The 17,774-nt window shown below is 46.3% G+C and overlaps 1 protein-coding gene across 1 annotated transcript in view; it reads left to right on the top strand.

Moving 5' to 3' along the window:
- LOC109285525 (endogenous retrovirus group V member 1 Env polyprotein-like) overlaps positions 1-9,899 on the top strand; it is a 28,769-nt gene extending 18,870 nt beyond the window's left edge. The window contains exon 2 of the mRNA XM_059731189.1: positions 7,280-9,899. Coding sequence (XP_059587172.1) covers positions 7,888-9,009 — 1,122 coding nt within the window. The 5' untranslated portion in view covers positions 7,280-7,887 and the 3' untranslated portion in view covers positions 9,010-9,899. The remainder of the gene's footprint in view (positions 1-7,279) is intronic.
- The last annotated feature ends 7,875 nt before the right edge of the window (positions 9,900-17,774 follow it).

The following is a 17,774-nucleotide window of genomic DNA, read 5'->3' as shown; positions in this document are numbered from 1 at the left end:
CATTCCACAGCCCACCAGGAAGCCCATGGCCTCCATTGGCAAGCCTAGTTGCCTGTACACTAATGCCAGAAACATGGGAAACAAGCAGGAGGAACTGGCCCTCCTAGCCAACAAGCAATATGATTTCATAGGGATCATGGAGACCTGGTGGGACTCCACCTATGACTGGGCAACCAGAATAGGGGATACACCCTATATAGGAGGGATCATCTTGGAAAGAAGGGCAGAGGAGTTGCTCTCTATGTAAAGGAACATTACACCTCAGAAGCAAAGATTGGAAATAAAGAAGGGTGACTTGAGACCCTCTGGGTCAAGATATAGAATGTAAGGAAGGGGATTTGACTTTAGGAGTCTATTCCGGACCTCTGAACCAAGAGGAATAGTTCAACCAAGAATTCTCTAGAGAACTGGCAGAGGCTGCATGCTCTCAGAGAATGGTCATCATGGGTAACTTCAACTACCCAGATATTTCTTGGGATGAACACTCAGCTGGATCAGATCACTCACAGACCTTCTTCACCAGCGTTGAGGATCTCTATCTAACTTGGGAAGTCTATGGGCCGACCAGGGACAAGGCGCTCCTAGACTTGGTTCTGGCCAAAGGGGACAATCTGGTGAGCAACCTGAGGTTTGAAGGGACCTGGAGTTGACCACAAGATGATCACCTTCTCCATCCACTGTAAATCAGGAAAAATCAGCCAGTAGGGTAGTAATCCCTGATTTTAGGAAAGCTGATTTCCATAAACTCAGGAGATTGGCAGATGAGGCCTTGCAGGACCATGGTCCGATGAGGAAGGGAATACAAGAAGAGTGGTTGTTCCTCCAGGAAGCCATCCTAAAAGCCCAAAGGAAGTCCATTCCCTTCCGCAAAGAAGGCAGTAAAAGTGCTGGGAGAGATCCCATTGGCTCAACAAGAAAGTCATGGATGTTCTGAAATTAAAACAAGAAGCCTATGTGGAATCAGAAAAAATATATGCCTTAAACTTTGATTATTTTAGTTATAAGATGACATAACCGCTTTGTGGAGAATTGCTGGCTCTGTACAGTAGAACAGATAAGGGCAAGTGTTTGTTCTTTGTAACTCCTCTGCAACTACTTCGCTCACCGCGGGCTTGAAGATAGCAAAAAGTATGTACAAAGTAGATTTCCAGGTGCAAGAAGGAGGTTTGTGAACTAACCTCGCCTCCCCCATTAGTTCCCATCCTGATTACAGCAAAGAAATAATGAAGTAATATTATAGCCGCTTTCCATGCTAATTTCACTATATGATCACGTGAGTTGTAAGCGACTGTTAAAAAGTATATAAGCCTCCTGAATTTGCTCTTGGGGGGGGACCCCTTCCAAGTGCTTGGGAAATCCATGTCACTTTGGAACTCCCCCTACAGCTGTAGTTTCTTTTGAATAAAAGCTTCTGCTGACCTGATCCAAAAGTATGCTGCGTGTGTTTCCACGACACCTACAAGGGGTGCAAGTCAGGAAGAACAACCAAAAAGGAGTATTCAGCAACAGTCCACACCTGTAGGGAACAGATAAGGACACCTAAGACACCGAAGGCACAAACCAAACACAAACTGGCAACTGGAATCAAGGACAACAAAAAGTCCTTCTTTAGATATGTAGGAAGTTAAAAAAAGAACAAGGGAACAAAACAAAACTCTTGAATGATTATTTCACATCTGTATTTCACCTAATTCAAAATCTCTATTGGGGTTTCGGAGGAGGACTGCCTGTAGGCTCCCAACTTGGCCGTGGTAACTGGATCTGAACCTTGTTAAAACAGGTCAGTCTGAACCTTACTGCCGGCTAAAATTTTCTGTCTGGTAAAGGATCCCATTTTGTGTCTGGTAACGTACGTTTTATTTAGGGAAAAACTGTTTGAGGCATCTTCATCCAACAGCACATCAGGCTTGTAGTTAATTAACTAAGGCGGTGTGGGGTAGGAGGTCTGGCTGACTGAATAAATGTGGATGTGTATATATTTAAAAATATGAGCCACTGACCAGGATTGAGACTACGGTTGGGTTCAGCCGCCCCAATTCTGCCTGACAGGGCAGTTTTAAAAGCAAGGGGGCCCAACTGGAACCTCGTGACCCAGTGGACAGGGTGTCTGAGTGATTTTGTCTTTTCCAAACCCCTTGTCCCAGTAGCTTCTGCCGAGAGCAGGAGTGAAAGGATCCCTCTAGTGTTTCCTTCCCCATTTCCATTTTATGAGCCGGTGTCGAGTCAGAAGCCTTTTGTCTGGGCAGTGAAAAACTGCGGGGCAAGGCACTGAGCGGCCCGGACATCCTAAATAAGCCTCTCCTATGTCTCCCTGTGTGACTGAAAATGGGAACAAGTCAGTCTAAACAAGTTCCTGTCCCCCCTAAGGGGACTCCGGCGTACTTTATGTACACACACTATTCTCCCGAGACTTGCAAGTACCTGGATAAGTGGAACTGGTATACTAGGGATGATCCTGTGAAGCATTTTCCACAGGAAGGAACATTTGATCAGGATAAAATAGTGCACTGGAGAGGGGCGTTAGAGTCCCATGGATCCAAAACACCACAAAACCAGTGGGACGCGTTCTTTTATTGATATGATGAAATGTCCAAAAGGCGGACAGAATCTCAAACTAGGAGCCTAAAAGACTCTCAAGAAAAATTAAAACAGCAGTTAAAAGCTGTTCGGGAAAAATTGGCTGCTCCCCCAAATTACACGCCGGCCACCGCACCGATGTATCCAGCATTGCCCGGGGCACCCCCACCACCGGAGCCAGCAGAGGATATCCTTGACCTTTGTTCGAACCCTGCTCTCCTGGGACTCCCACATCAGCAACAACCGGTTCAACATCAGGCTGCAGCTCAGGCTAGTGACCCATTAGCTGAAGCTCCTTCAGTAAATCCATCCACGGAGCTTAATAGTCCGGACTCATCCGCCATATCTGCCACTCAATCATCACCAGTGTGGCAATTTACTCCTGGGTCACAACCCACCACAGGTGTATTTAGAAGAATGGGAATAGGCATGGAAAGATCTCCCATCAATCTGAGATCCCGAACTGCACAAGTTTACCCCCTAAGACAAATGCCAGGCATTGGCACCGATGGACAAAATATAGTAACTGTGCATGCACCCTGGACTCCAGGTGATCTCTACAATTTAACTCAAAAGTTCCCAAAAACCAGGGAAGACCCAGAAAAATTTCAGGAAGAATTGCAGACTGTTATAAATTGTTATAATCCAACATGGGCTGACATTAATCAGCTCATGCGATCGATTTTGCCCAAGGAAACTATGCTACGTCTGTACGCTGCCTGTACTTGGCCAGATCAAAACCCAGGGATTGGCCAAGACTTTATTGACAAGAGAAATGCTTTGGTTCAGGCAGTTCTCACAATTTGCCCAAAAAAGGCAGACTGGACCAAAATAAATACCTGTAAACAAAACAAAAATGAACACCCCAGTGACTATTTAGAATGCCTCAAACAGGCATTTGAACGATACTCAGGAATGGATAACCCAGTCGGAAATGCTAAACAAGCAATAGTGGCAGCATTCGTCCAGGGACTTAACCCTAAAATTGCTGAGAAAATTCAAACAGTAATTTTTGGCTGGGAAACTAAAGGTTTGACCGAAGTCCTTGCTGCGGCTAACCATTTTCATAACAAATTGGAACGGTCTAAAGACAATGCCGAGTTTAAGTTAATGGCCTTACAGATTTCTCAGTTGCAGAGTCCAGGTAGAGGAAGGGGACGAGGATGGGAAAGGGGAGGCCCGGGTAGATTCAGGGAAAGAGATAGATCCTTGAGCCCACAAAACCCAGGCTATGGGAACCATTGTCATTATTGCAAGCAAGAAGGACATTGGAAATCAGAATGCCCCAACCGCCCCGGCCAAGGACCCAGACCCCAGCCCCCACCTCCACTTCCTGTCAATTGTCCCAGTGTTGAATAGGACAGCCTGAGGGACAGTGACATCATTGCTCCTTTGCTTGCTACTGACCAATCTGGTCCGTTTGCTGAATGCCTTAGTTCTGGTAAACCTGTCTCCTGTCTTGTCGACACCGGAGCATCCCGCTCCACGCTAAAGGCTGCTGAGTTTCCTTTTCTACCTTATTCTCCTGAAACTATAAATGCTGTCGGTATAGGCGGACAACCTATCCCACATCCCGTCTCTGAACCTGTCTCCATCTCTATTGGCCCTTTGTCTGAAAATCATGCCTTTCTTCTTAGCCCCTGTGCACCTGTCAACCTTCTTGGTAAGGATTTGCTGTGTAAACTGGGATGCGTGATTTATTGTAGCCCAGATGGTGTTTACCTTGAGGTACCGGAACATAGGGAAACTGAGCTTGTGGCTTTGCTAACCCAGGAGTACTCTGATCCCGACACTTCCTTCTTGCAAGAGGAACTGTTGGCACGAGTACCTCCACAGCTGTGGTCCACCCATGCGAATGAAGTGGGGCACATGCTGAGTGCTGAACCAGTGCGTATCATCCTGAACCCTGCCAAGCCACTTCCTCGTGTCCCACAGTACCCCATCTCAAAGGAAGCTGAGAAAGGGATCAAGCCTGTCGTTTCCTCACTCCTTGAGCAAGGGATTATTGTCCCAATATGCTCCCCTTGCAACACACCTATCCTACCTGTCAAAAAACCTGGTAAAGATACGTATCGCTTTGTGCAAGATCTTCGAGCTGTAAATGCCGCTGTGTTACCCGCTTTCCCTGTGGTCCCTAACCCTGCCACTATTCTTTCCTGTATCCCTTCAGATGCTACATATTTCACAGTAGTGGATCTTTGTTCTGCTTTTTTCTCTATCCCCGTTCATAAGGATAGCCAGTATCTGTTTGCATTTACTTATCAGGGATTTCAATATACCTGGACAAGACTCCCTCAGGGATATACAGAGTCCCCAACCCTGTTTTCCCAGATCCTAAAAAAGGATTTGGATCCTATCATGTTCAAAGGGGGGGTCCACCCTTGTTCAGTACGTTGATGATCTATTGTTAGCCTCACCCACTTTGGAGGCCTGTAAGCAAGATACTTTGACACTCCTCACAGCTTTAGCTCAGAAAGGCCACAAGGCCTCAAAATCTAAATTGCAGCTCTGCAAGTCTAAGGTACATTATTTAGGGCATGATATCTCAGCAGGAGAACGACACCTTTCCCCTAGTAGAGTTGAAGCTATCCTCAACATTCCCAAACCTATGACTAAAAAACAGATGAGGGGATTCTTAGGTGCAACGGGTTATTGTAGACAGTGGATCCTGGGTTATGCTGCTTTTGCAAAACCCTTGCAAGCATTCACTAATGATACCACCCCGGAACCCCTCCCTTGGACTCCTGAAGCCGAACAAGCATTTGTGGCCCTTAAGCAAGCCCTCACTCTTGCTCCCGCTCTTAGACTTCCTAATTATAAGAAACCCTTTACCTTGTTTTGTCATGAACGGGAAGGAATCGCTTTAGGAGTACTCACTCAGCTGCATGGTGAAAAGCATCGCCCAATTGCATATTACAGCTCTGCCTTTGATCCCGTAGCTGCGGGACTTCCTCCTTGTCTCTGTTCAGTTGCAGCTGCTGCCTTGTTGGTTGAAAAGGCAGATTCTCTAGTTTTGGGACACTCTTTAACCGTTGCAGTTCCACATGCTGTGATGGCCCTTCTGCTCAAGGGTAAAACTCAGCACATTTCCAATTCCTGTCTTACTAAATATGAAAAACTTCTACTGTCAGCTGCAAATGTAACCTTAAATCGCTGTTCAATTCTGAATCCTGCGTCATTTCTGCCAATCGCCTCTGATGGTGAGCCTCATGATTGCCTGTCTATCACAACTCAATTGTTAACCCCTCGAACTGACCTCAAGGACATTCCTATCCCGAACTCTGACCTTGTTTTGTTTGTTGATGGTTCCTGTCTTAAAAATGATGCAGGCAAATTAGTTGCGGGATATGCAGTATGCACTCAGTATGCTGTTTTAGAAGCCTATTGTTTACCCCAAGCTCGTTCTGGTCAAGTTGCTAAACTCATTGCTTTAACACGTGCTTGCATTCTTACAAAAAATCAAACCACAACCATTTATACTGACTCTAAGTATGCTTTTGGTGTTGTTCATGATTTTGAACAAATCTGGAAACAAATGGGGTTCCTCACTTCATCAGGGACCCAAATCAGTCATGGTTGTTATATAAAAGCGCTCTTAGAAGCTGTTCAATTGCCTCTTGCTATTGCTATTGTTAAATGTAAAGCTCATGAGAAACCCTTTGATGATGTCACATGAGGAAATGATCTGGCAGACCGTTCTGCCAGAAATGCGGCCCTTTCTGGCCCACAGGCTCCTAAATCTGTTTTTGTTTGTTTTTCAGCAGACCAGTCTCCTTTGGCTAGCCTTTCAAGTCTGGCCCTTCTTCAAAATCAGGCCCCAAAGAAGGAAATAAATGACTGGCTGCGTGCAGGATGTTCACTGCACCCCGACTCTCTCTGGCGCTCCCCGGACGGCCGCCTGGTGGCGCCTAGAGAGCTTTTGCCACATCTTGCTCGTTTAACCCATTCTGTGGCCCATACGAGCAAAGGGGGGATGATTGCTACAGTACAAAGAAACTGGTTTGCCCCAAATTTTCCTTCCATGGCACAACAGTACTGTAGCTCCTGTCCCATCTGGTTAGCTCACAACATTGGGCAACGGGTAAAAATGACACCTGCAGCCCATCCCCCTCCATGGGGACCATTTGTAAATCTGCAAATTGATTTTGTGCAGCTACCTAAGTGCTGTTCTTATGACTACATTCTTGTTATTATTGATGTGTTCTCTGGATGGGTGGAAGCCTACCCATTCGTACATGCTGATTCCATCACTGTAGCAAAGAAATTGCTCAAAGAATTCATCCCTAGATTTGGATTGCCCCTCACAATGGGTGCCGCGGTCACTATCTATTTCACAGGACAGATAATAAAAAACATCTGCCAAGCACTCAACATACAGCAACACCTACACTGTAGTTATCATCCACAATCAAGTGGTGCTGTAGAACGTAAAAACTCTGATTTAAAAATGCGCATTTCGAAGATTTGTGCTGAAACAGGCCTCAAATGGCCTGATGCACTGCCCATTGCTCTTATGCACATTAGAAACACTGTTAACAGAAAACATGGCCTAACCCCTTATGAAATACTCATGGCACAACCCATGAGGATGCCAGCTACACCATCTGTTGCCCCTCACCAAACAGACCTACAATTAACTGATGAAACTGTACTAAATTATTGCAAGGCATTAATGAAGTATGCCAGGTCTGTTCATTCACAGGTCCAAGAAGCCTTACCTCAACCACCGGATGTTCCCTGTCACAACCTCGAACCAGGGGATTGGATCTACGTAAAGGTCTATCAACGGAAAAACGCACTTCAACCCAGATGGAAAGGACCTTTCCAGGTACTTCTGACCACTAATTCTGCTGTTCGTTGCCAAGGTCACCAAACGTGGACTTACGCCTCGTGCTGCAAGAAGGTATCACCTCCATTGGACCCCGAAGCAGCTGTATTCCAACCAAGGTTGGGATCTTTCCCTGAGGCCAAGGACAAAAACCCTCAGAACCTCACTCAGGCAAGTGAGGAGCATCAGGGTGCAAGTGCTAGTAACCTCTCCCCTGAACCCAACACCTCAGCCCAGCCGGATTCATCAGTTGAAAAACGAAGATATCATCTTCGGCCTTGAAGAAAATGAATGCTCCCATTCGGAAGATCACCACCTCGATCAAGACCAAGAGCCGACATTATCAGTCCTTTAGGTAACTTGAGCCCAGAGGATGAAGAAAGACTTTGGCTGCCATCCTGGGTTTGGCTGGTAGTGTTCTTTTTCTTACTGGTGCTGATTATGTTTGTTGTTAAGATTCTTTGTCCCTCCTGTATCTAAAAATGGCACTGATATCCTTATATATCACACTTGGGTATCTCAGTATCACCCAAGGGGGGTGGGAGAAAAATTTGTATTTGCAGATCTCCCGTACGGTGGCTCAAGCTGAAAATAAAAGTGACTGCTGGATATGCTCTCACAGCCCAGCACACCTACACCAAGGAATCCCAATGATCGGAGTACCAATATCCCTCCAGCAATGGGGAACAATAAACGGCAGCTTCGTTAGACACTACTCGTTAGCTGCCCATCGGTCCGCTCCTAAAGAATGGAGGGCCGCCCCTGCTAACTGGATAATCTCCCCAAGAGTAGAGGCGCCTTTCTGTTACAGATCCAACAACACCGGAGCTTATAATAAAGCCACACCTGTAGGACACTACCCTCATTGCCTAACTACTCTAGATTATAGCCCTAGTAGCACCAGTGGAATCCTGTTGGGTAACATACCCTCTCTCAATTGTACAGGATTCATGGTCTACAACTTTTCTAAGGAACCTCATGTTGCTCTCATTACAAACAGATCGGAATTTTACATTGACTCCAATTTTACTTCTTGTAATATATCTCGGTCCAGCAGGATAGCAGCTGAACGTGGTCCGTCCTATACGATGCATATCAATCGAAAGTGCCGGGTATGGCACAACACCTGTCAAGATTTGAGTACCCTTTCTGCCCCAGGCCTTTACTGGCTCTGCGGAAACAGGGCTCTTAAAATCTTGCCCTGGAATTGGGTGGGGGCATGCACTCTTGGACGTGTTATCCCTGGTTTCGAAATGCATAGTGCAATATATCTGGAACAAGTAAAAAATTTCAACCATCACATGAAAAGGGCAGTTAACCCCTTAGCTACCAGAAACACAGGGTTCCATCGATTTGTGAGAACCTTCATACCATGGCTTGGAGTAAGAGAATTGGAACTAGCCATAATTAACATTTCAGCCACAATGGAAGCTATGAGAAATACCACTGCGGATGCAATTCAGGCTCTGCAAAAAGAGATCTCCCAGATGTCACAAGTAACTATACAACACCGCATAGCCCTAGATTACCTTTTGGTATCCCAGGGAGGAGTATGTGCCTTAGTAAACTCCACCTGTTGTGTCTATGTCAATCAGGACATGTGAATCGAAACTGACATTCGCAAAATCCGAAATCAGTTAAGGGTCTTACATCAAGTGGCCTCAAAAAATACTGACTGGGGTCTAGAAGAAATGTGGTCTTGGCTAACCTCCTGGCTCCCAGATTTCGGGGCCCTTGGCAAGAAAATCCTGTATGGAATATTGTTTGTCTTGATAGTTCTAATAATGTTTTATGTCTTAGTGCAACTGATCCTCTGCTGCGTAAAAGCCAGCAGGAGAAGCTTTAGCAAGGCAAGAAAACCCACAGCAGAGTCTAGAATAATGGTGTTACAAAAGTGTGAGCACATGGAAAGAAAACATGAAAGGCTGCATGATGAAATAGAGGGGCTCATGAGAATGAAAGTTTAAGGCTAAAGTGAGACTAAATAGTCTCAAAGGGGGGGGCTGTGGAATCAGAAAAAATATATGCCTTAAACTTTGATTAGTTTAGTTATAAGATGACATAACTGCTTTGTGGAGAATTGCTGGCTCTGTACAGTAGAACAGATAAGGGCAAGTGTTTGTTCTTTGTAACTCCTCTGCAACTGCTTCGCTCACCGCGGCCTTGAAGATAGCAAAAAGTATGTACAAAGTAGATTTTCAGGTACAAGAAGGAGGTTTGTGAACTAACCTCGCCTCCCCCATTATAGATTCATAGATTCATAGATGTTAGGGTCGGAAGGGACCTCAATAGATCATCGAGTCCGACCCCCTGCATAAGCAGGAAAGAGTGCTGGGTCTAGATAACCCCAGCTAGATACTCATCTAACCTCCTCTTGAAGACCCCCAGGGGAGGGGAGAGCACCACCTCCCTTGGCAGCCCGTTCCAGACCTTGGCCACTCAAACTGTGAAGAAGTTCTTCCTAATGTCCAATCTAAATCTGCTCTCTGCTAGCTTGTGGCCATTGTTTCTTGTAACCCTCGGGGGCGCCTTGGTGAATAAATACTCACCAATTCCCTTCTGTGCCCCCGTGATGAACTTAAAGGCAGCCACAAGGTCGCCTCTCAACCTTCTCTTGCGGAGGCTGAAAAGGTCCAGTTTCTCTAGTCTCTCCTCGTAGGGCTTGGTCTGCAGGCCCTTGACCATACGAGTTGCCCTTCTCTGGACCCTCTCCAGGTTATCCGCATCCTTCTTGAAGTGTGGCGCCCAGAATTGCACGCAGTACTCCAACTGCGGTCTGACCAGCGCCCGATAGAGGGGAAGTATCACCTCCCTGGACCTATTCGTCATGCATCTGCTGATGCACGATAAAGTGCCATTGGCTTTTCTGATGGCTTCGTCACACTGCCGGCTCATGTTCATCTTGGAGTCCACTAGGACTCCAAGATCCCTTTCCACTTCCGTGCCACCCAGCAGGTCATTCCCTAGGCTGTAGGTGTGCTGGACATTTTTCCTCCCTAAGTGCAGCACTTTGCATTTCTCCTTGTTGAACTGCATTCTGTTGTTTTCTGCCCACTTGTCCAACCTATCCAGGTCTGGCTGCAGCTGTTCCCTGCCCTCCGGCATGTCCACTTCTCCCCATAGCTTTGTGTCATCTGCAAACTTGGACAGAGTACATTTGACTCCCTCGTCCAAGTCGCTGATGAAGACATTAAAGAGTATCGGTCTAAGGACCGAGCCCTGCGGGACCCCACTGCCCACACCCTTCCAGGTCGAGACCGACCCATCCACCACGACTCTCTGGGTGTGACCCTCTAGCCAATTCGCCACCCACCAGACTGTGTAGTCATCCACATCACAGCCTCTTAACTTGTTCGCCAGTATGGGGTGGGATACCGTATCGAAGGCCTTCCTGAATTCTAAGTATACGACATCCACCCCTCCTCCTTTGTCCAGGCATTTCGTAACCTGGTCATAGAAAGAGACTAGATTGGTCAGGCACGATCTGCCCGCCACAAACCTGTGCTGGTTTCCCCTCAGCATAATTTGCCCTGCCGGGCTCTCACAAATGTGAGCCTTGATAATTTTTTCAAAGACTTTACCAAGGATGGAGGTGAGACTGACTGGCCTATAGTTGCCTGGGTCCTCCTTCCTCCCCTTTTTGAAAATGGGGACCACGTTAGCCCTTTTCCAGTCCTCCGGGACTTGGCCCGTGTGCCACAAGCGTTCAAATATTCCCGCCAGTGGCTCTGCAATGATGTCGGCCAGTGCCTTCAGCACCCTCGGATGGAGCTCATCTGGGCCTGCCGACTTAAAGGCATCCAGTTCTTCCAAGTGACTCTGCACCACCTCAGGATCTACGTATGGAAGTCTGGCACCTTGCTGCTGCCTCTCTACAACCCCAGTGAGAGACTTGTCGTGTCCCTCACTTAGGAACACTGAGGCAAAGAACTTGTTGAGGAGTTCAGCCTTGTCCCCCCTGTCTGTCACCAATTGTTTCTGCCCATTTAGCAGGGGTCCTATTCCTCCCTGGGTCTTCCTTTTACTCCCAATATATCTAAAAAACAATTTCTTGTTGTCTTTTACTTGGGTTGCCATCCTCAGCTCCATGGTAGCTTTGGCCCGCCTAACTGCCTCCCTACAAGCACGAGCAGAGGAGGTATATTCATCTTTAGTGATCTCACCCTGTTTCCACTTTTTATGTGCTCCCCTTTTGGCCCTTAGGCTGCCCTGGATTTCTCTGGTCAGCCATGGAAGCCTCCTGGCCCCTTTCCCTCTTTTGCCTCGCTCGGGGATCGTCTTGCTTTGTGCCCGAAGGATCGTTTCCTTAAGGCACAGACACCCTTCTTGGGCTTCCATCTCTTCAAAACTCCTACTCTGCAGTGTGTCCTTGACTAATCGCCTGAGTGCATTGAGATCAGCTTTCCTAAAGTCTAGCACTTTCACCCTACTAGTTACCTTACCCACTCGACGTCTTATGTTGAATTCTATTATTAGGTGATCACTGTCTCCCAAATGGCTACCGATCTGGAGGTCCCCTATCATGTCATCCCCTGTTGCCAATACCAGATCCAGTATGGCATTCCCTCTAGTGGGACCATGCACCTCCTGTGTCAGGTGGAGGTCCTGTACACAGGTTAGAAACCTGCGTGAGCGATGGGACCTTGCTGTCTGCGTCCCCCAGCAGACGTCTGGGTAGTTTAGGTCCCCCATGATTACCGCCTCTTTAGCTTTTATGGTCTCCGAGAGTTGCCTCAGGAGCCCTGCATCTATTTCTTCCCCTTGGTGTGGGGGTCTGTAGCAGACTCCTACCACCAAATCCCTTTCTCCTTGCCCCCCATGTAGCCTAACCCACAATCCTTCTACTTCCTCAACCTTGGATTCTTAGTTCCCATCCTGATTACAGCAAAGAAATAATGAAGTAATATTATAGGCGCTTTCCATGCTAATTTCACTATATGATCACATGAGTTATAAGCGACTGTTAAAAAGTATATAAGCCTCCTGATTTTGCTCTTGGGGGGGGGACCCCTTCCAAGTGCTTGGGAAATCCATGTCACTTTGGAACTCCCCCTACAGCTGTAGTTTCCTTTGAATAAAAGCTTCTGCTGACCTGATCCAAAAGTATGCTGCGTGTGTTTCCACGACACCTACAAGGGGTGCAAGTCAGGAAGAACAACCAAAAAGGAGTATTCAGCAACAGTCCACACCTGTAGGGAACAGATAAGGACACCTAAGACACCGAAGGCACAAACCAAACACAAACTGGCAACTGGAATCAAGGACAACAAAAAGTCCTTCTTTAGATATGTAGGAAGTTAAAAAAAGAACAAGGGAACAAAACAAAACTCTTGAATGATTATTTCACATCTGTATGCCAGTTCTAGGGTATTAGCCTGCTTGACATGCTACTGGATTACCATGGTGGGGGTGACCACCCTCCCCCACAGTTGGCATAGATCTTGTGGGGGAACACCTACAAAGGCTAAATATCTACAAGTCAGCAGGACTGAATGAACTACACCCGAGAGTGCTAAAAAAACTGGCCAATGTCATTGCACGACTGATGGCAGAGTTATCTGAAGATTTGTGGCACCCAGGAGAGGTCCCAGAAGATTGGAAAAAGGCCTATGTGGTACCCATCTTTAAAAAAGGGAGAAGGGAGGACCCAGGAAATTACAGGCCAATTAGTTTGACCTCAATCCCAGGTAAAATCCTGGAGAAAATTATCATAGAATCTATTACACACAGGCTAATTGATGGCAGTATTCTGAAGGACAGTCAACATGGCTTTGTAACCAGCAGGTCAGCCCAGACCAACCTCATTTCCTTCTACAATCAGGTAACTCACCACCTGGATAGGGAAAATGAAGTTGATGTCATAGACTTCAAAAAGGCCTTTGACCTGGTCTCCCATGATGTTCTCATGGTCAAATTGGGAGAATGTGGCCTTGACTACTTTACGGTCTGCTGGCTAGGCAGTTGGTTCCATGGTAGGACCCAAAGGGGTTGACAGAATTGAGTTGTCATGGTGGAAGCTGACCAGTGGTATCCCATGATCTCAGTACTGGGACCAGTGCTCTTCAACATGTTCATTGACGACGTGGATTCAGGTATCATAAGCAAACTGGTAAAGTTTACTGACAACACCAAACTATGGGGGAGCATGGTCACGCTTGAAGACAGGCTGGCAATACAGGCTGACCTGGACAGGCTTGTGAGGTGGGCAGACCTCAGCTGAATGTTGTTTAATACAGAGAAATGTAAAGTGCTGTACCTGGGGAGAAATAATCCACAACACATTTAATGCTATGCTTGCCAGCACCCCAGCTGAACGAGATCTGGGTGCTGTGACAGACAACAAAATGAACATGAGCCATCAATGCAATGCTGTAGCTGGCAGAGCTAATCAAACACGGGTTGCAGGGAGGGGAGCAGGGCAGCAGATTGCCATTAAAGGCCCTCCACAGCCCCCTGGGAGTGCACGGCCGCCAAAAGCCAGCCCGACCCTGCCTGAGATGGCAGCAGGCAGGCAGCAGTGGGGGAGCCGGCTCTGTGCTCCTGTGGCAGCTGCCTTCTGTTGGGGGTAGGGAGCTGTGGACCTGGATCCCTAGCCCCATAGCCCTCGCAGCTGGGGCCCCCCTCCAGCAGGGCAAGGGGACAGGGGCAGTGGGTGGGAGGCAAGGGGCATGAGCAGGGTTAGGCAGCTGTTGTGGGGGCAAAGAGGGGCACCAGCAGGGCTGTGGGGGGCCTTTAATTTTAATCACAGATTTGGGGGGTTTTGTCAGAGAATTTGCAATTTTTTATAATGGAAAACCAGGAGCCCGGCTAATAATACAGCAGGTCAGACACAGCTGCTGTTCAGAGCAGCTCCCAGGTCCTTTGATGGAAGTGGGGGGAAGCGGGGACAGAGGCTGTGGCAAGCCCAGCCAGACAACACAGCCCACATGAAGCCCTGCCTGGGAGGAAGATAACATATGTGGACAAACAACTAATTACTTAATTGACAAATCATTAGGCTGCCTGCTATTTTCCTCTTTAACCTCATCCCTGTCTTAGCTGCCAGTGGGAGGGTTTGGGATTGAGAGAGTGGTCGGGAGTAAAAAGGTAAGAAAGGTTTATTGACTTAACAAACACAACTACATGTAGTATAACAAGAAAACAATGACAGACAATAACAATTTGCATCGGCAACTTATCGGCAGTCCCCTCTGATGCCTGATGTGTACTACAAGTTCTTCTATAAAGCTCAGCAAAGTCAAGAGTCTTCAATCTGCGCTGTCTGAGGGATGCTGGGAAGGACTCTGGTATTCAGTCTTCGGGCTCTTTGAGATCTATTGGCCTACTGCACCCAGGTCAGCAGCTAATTTTGAAATTAGTAGCTTCTCTTACAATAGTAGCTGCATCTTCCTTCTGCTGATTTCTGGATGTGCTAGCCAATTTATAACTTCTGAGCTATGCTGTTGACTCACAGCCACTTACACTCTTACACTAAGAACTTTCTTTATGACTGACTAATAGCAGTACAAGCCTTTGCATTTTCCATAAAAGGTTAATTTTAACTGAGTCACTACATACAAGGCCTCACTATTAACAAGGCTTCACTAATCTTTCACTTTAATTAAACTTTTAGCAGCAACATACAGCTCACAGTCCATGAATAAATAATGAGAAACACCCAGTCTAATCCTCACAGAGCATTCAGCAAGCACCTTTACCACACAGACATAACTCTCAGCTGTCACACTCCACCCTTGCTTGCTGAAGCATTGTGATAGCTACAGTTGAGATGGCAAAGCTACATCAGGGAATGGGGAGAGATCTTTAAATTTAACTTGCATAGCATGGACCTGTGAATGAACAGATTTATGACAACTACGGTTAAAACACTATTTAGCTGTTGCCACTAGGGCAATACAGAGCACTATGATGCTTAAGATGGTCAGTCATGTAGTTGAGGTGATACCTGGTGACATGCGAACAGTGCAAATCACATTGTACCATTTACATGGCTTGGGCACGTTGACAGCTAAACTGATGATCTGCCCACCCTCCTGAGCAAGGAGGGCCAACTGAGTTTTTTGCTGAGTTTTTGCTTTAAGGCTTCGCAGCTTATCTTTTACCTCATTCTAGTTTTCTAACTGTGGCATGTCTACGTCTGATACCCATGAAGTGGGTATCGTAAAGTTGAGAGTTATAGTCTCAGAAGAAATTTCTGGCTATTTCAGGGCAATAGTACGGTTACTTAATTGGAGCAGAATAACAGCTCTACTCTTAGCTTTTAAGCAACACGAATTAAACAAAGCCCAGGTGGTACTATTTTCATACAATAAGCGACATGGTCTCTCTTAACAAACACATTGCCCTATCATTACATAGGAAACATTAGGTAGTTCGTGTACGCAGGTTATGTTGGGTGGGCTGAGAGGCCATCTTCTCCATATGGTCTCTAATCTAATTAAGGTGTTACTAATTTGAATGAAGGGGGATTGTGTTACATACTGAGAGCCATTTGGGGTAACTATCTCCCATATGGGGCGATGCAGATTCTAGTCTTAAAGGCATCTTCTTCTTTGCCCTGTGCTAAGCAAATAAGCAGTGGTCTAGTTTCTATTTTTTACTCCCTGCACTTGGAATGAACATTTTCTTTTATTACAGCCTTCCTATGTGGTAATTCAGGTACTTTGATAGGGGTATCTTTCTTTAAATGTTGCAGGCATTCTATGATGCTCTAAGCCAGAGGGCCATTCTTTATTTTTAACGTTGTTTATTACTTGGGAAAAATGCATGTTTAATGATAACTGAACTTGCGCACAAGCAATACTCTAGGTTTGATTTTTGTCTGCTCTAAAAGCAGTGTCTATCATGGCCTGGGTAAGACAGGCTGTCTTTAATCTTACATTAGTTAGCAATTCGTCAATGTGCTTTAAAGTTTTTCTGTCAAGCATGCCTCCCTTAGCGAGCAGCCTTACTGCCTGTCAGAGATTGGCTACTCTTCCAGTATTTTGCTGGGACTTATCTAAGTTCTATACATTCATAGTCGAGTTAAGTCTGTCTTAAAGATAACTTAGAGCATCTTTTTGATAGCGGGGCCTAATTGTATTTGTGGAATGGAAAATGGTCGGCCATTCTCACCTAAGTAACCCTTCAGCTACACGGGCTCCTGCTGAACAGTTTGGAACGGTAGCTCAGACATACTATTGTTCCGGTCTGAACAATACTCGGGCAGTGAACAACGAAGTGTTTAGGACTGTTGGGATTTTAACCTGTGACCGCCACCAGGGTGTGGAGTTATACACGGGTGGTGCTGGGGCCTCCCGGGGGGGGGGGGGGGGAACAGCCAGAGACAGTAGTGAACACCCTTGTTCTCTTACAGCTCACGTTTACCCTTCCTTCTTTGGGAGCCCATAACTATGCTTCACTTCTCAAAGAGTGGAAGAGTTCCTACTGTTGCTCATGGGGACGATATGGTACTGGGTTGGTGAAGCGGCATTGCCCTGGCAGAATTATAGCTCTAAATTGCTTTAGGAATCCTACCAGTATAAAAGGATGGGGATAAGTGGTGGAGACTTATGGATACAGCCTCCTTCTAGTTGTATTAAAGTGGGTACCATTCCACCACGCCTTTGTGTAGGTATGATTTATAAATGATGTAATGACTTTGTTTTAACCTGTAACATGCCCTCCCATCTGGTGGGCTTTCACATCATTGCTGGAGAGTGTTGTTAGCCATAGGAATGGGAGGGGATAGATTTTCTTATAAACGCAGTGGCTCAAGAGGCTGAACAGATGCAAAATTGACTATTGGGGGGCACAGACTCAGGGGTGCCGAGCTTAATGGGGTTTCCCTCAGGAAGTATGTAACAACAAACTTATAAATGAGCAGAGCTACAACAGTTACCTCCCCTCCTACAGTTAGCCAGTTTAACTTTCAGGTACGGAATGAACCCAAGATAATACCTGGTGCCACAGGCACACTGACACTTACCACCTTGCCAGTCATTTATTTCTTCTACTTAGAGACTAGGATTTTACTTGCTCCAGGGTAGCGGGGTTTTTTTTTAATATGGATATCGCAGCTGGACTGCATGAAGGTCATCTGAGCGCATACGCTGTTCTGGGGAATGCTCTTCTAGGTCAGGCCACTCTCTTAGATCTTTAGGAATAAGTTTATTAATATCTGGATAATAAGGATGGTAGACACGGCCTACCCAGGAAACACAATAAGGCATTAGTAAAAAGAATACAATTATAACAGTCTATCACTTTATGGTGCTGGTTAATTTAGACAAGTGATTGAGTAGGACTTGTTTTTAATAGCAGGCTCAATTAAGAATGGCTATGGCCGCATTTGTGGACAGATCTAATCTGTAGGAACAAGACAACAAGG

Source organism: Alligator mississippiensis, chromosome 1 (genome assembly GCF_030867095.1).
Source record: "Alligator mississippiensis isolate rAllMis1 chromosome 1, rAllMis1, whole genome shotgun sequence".
NCBI lineage: Eukaryota > Metazoa > Chordata > Crocodylia > Alligatoridae > Alligator > Alligator mississippiensis.
This window is presented reverse-complemented; position numbering and strand designations above follow the sequence as displayed.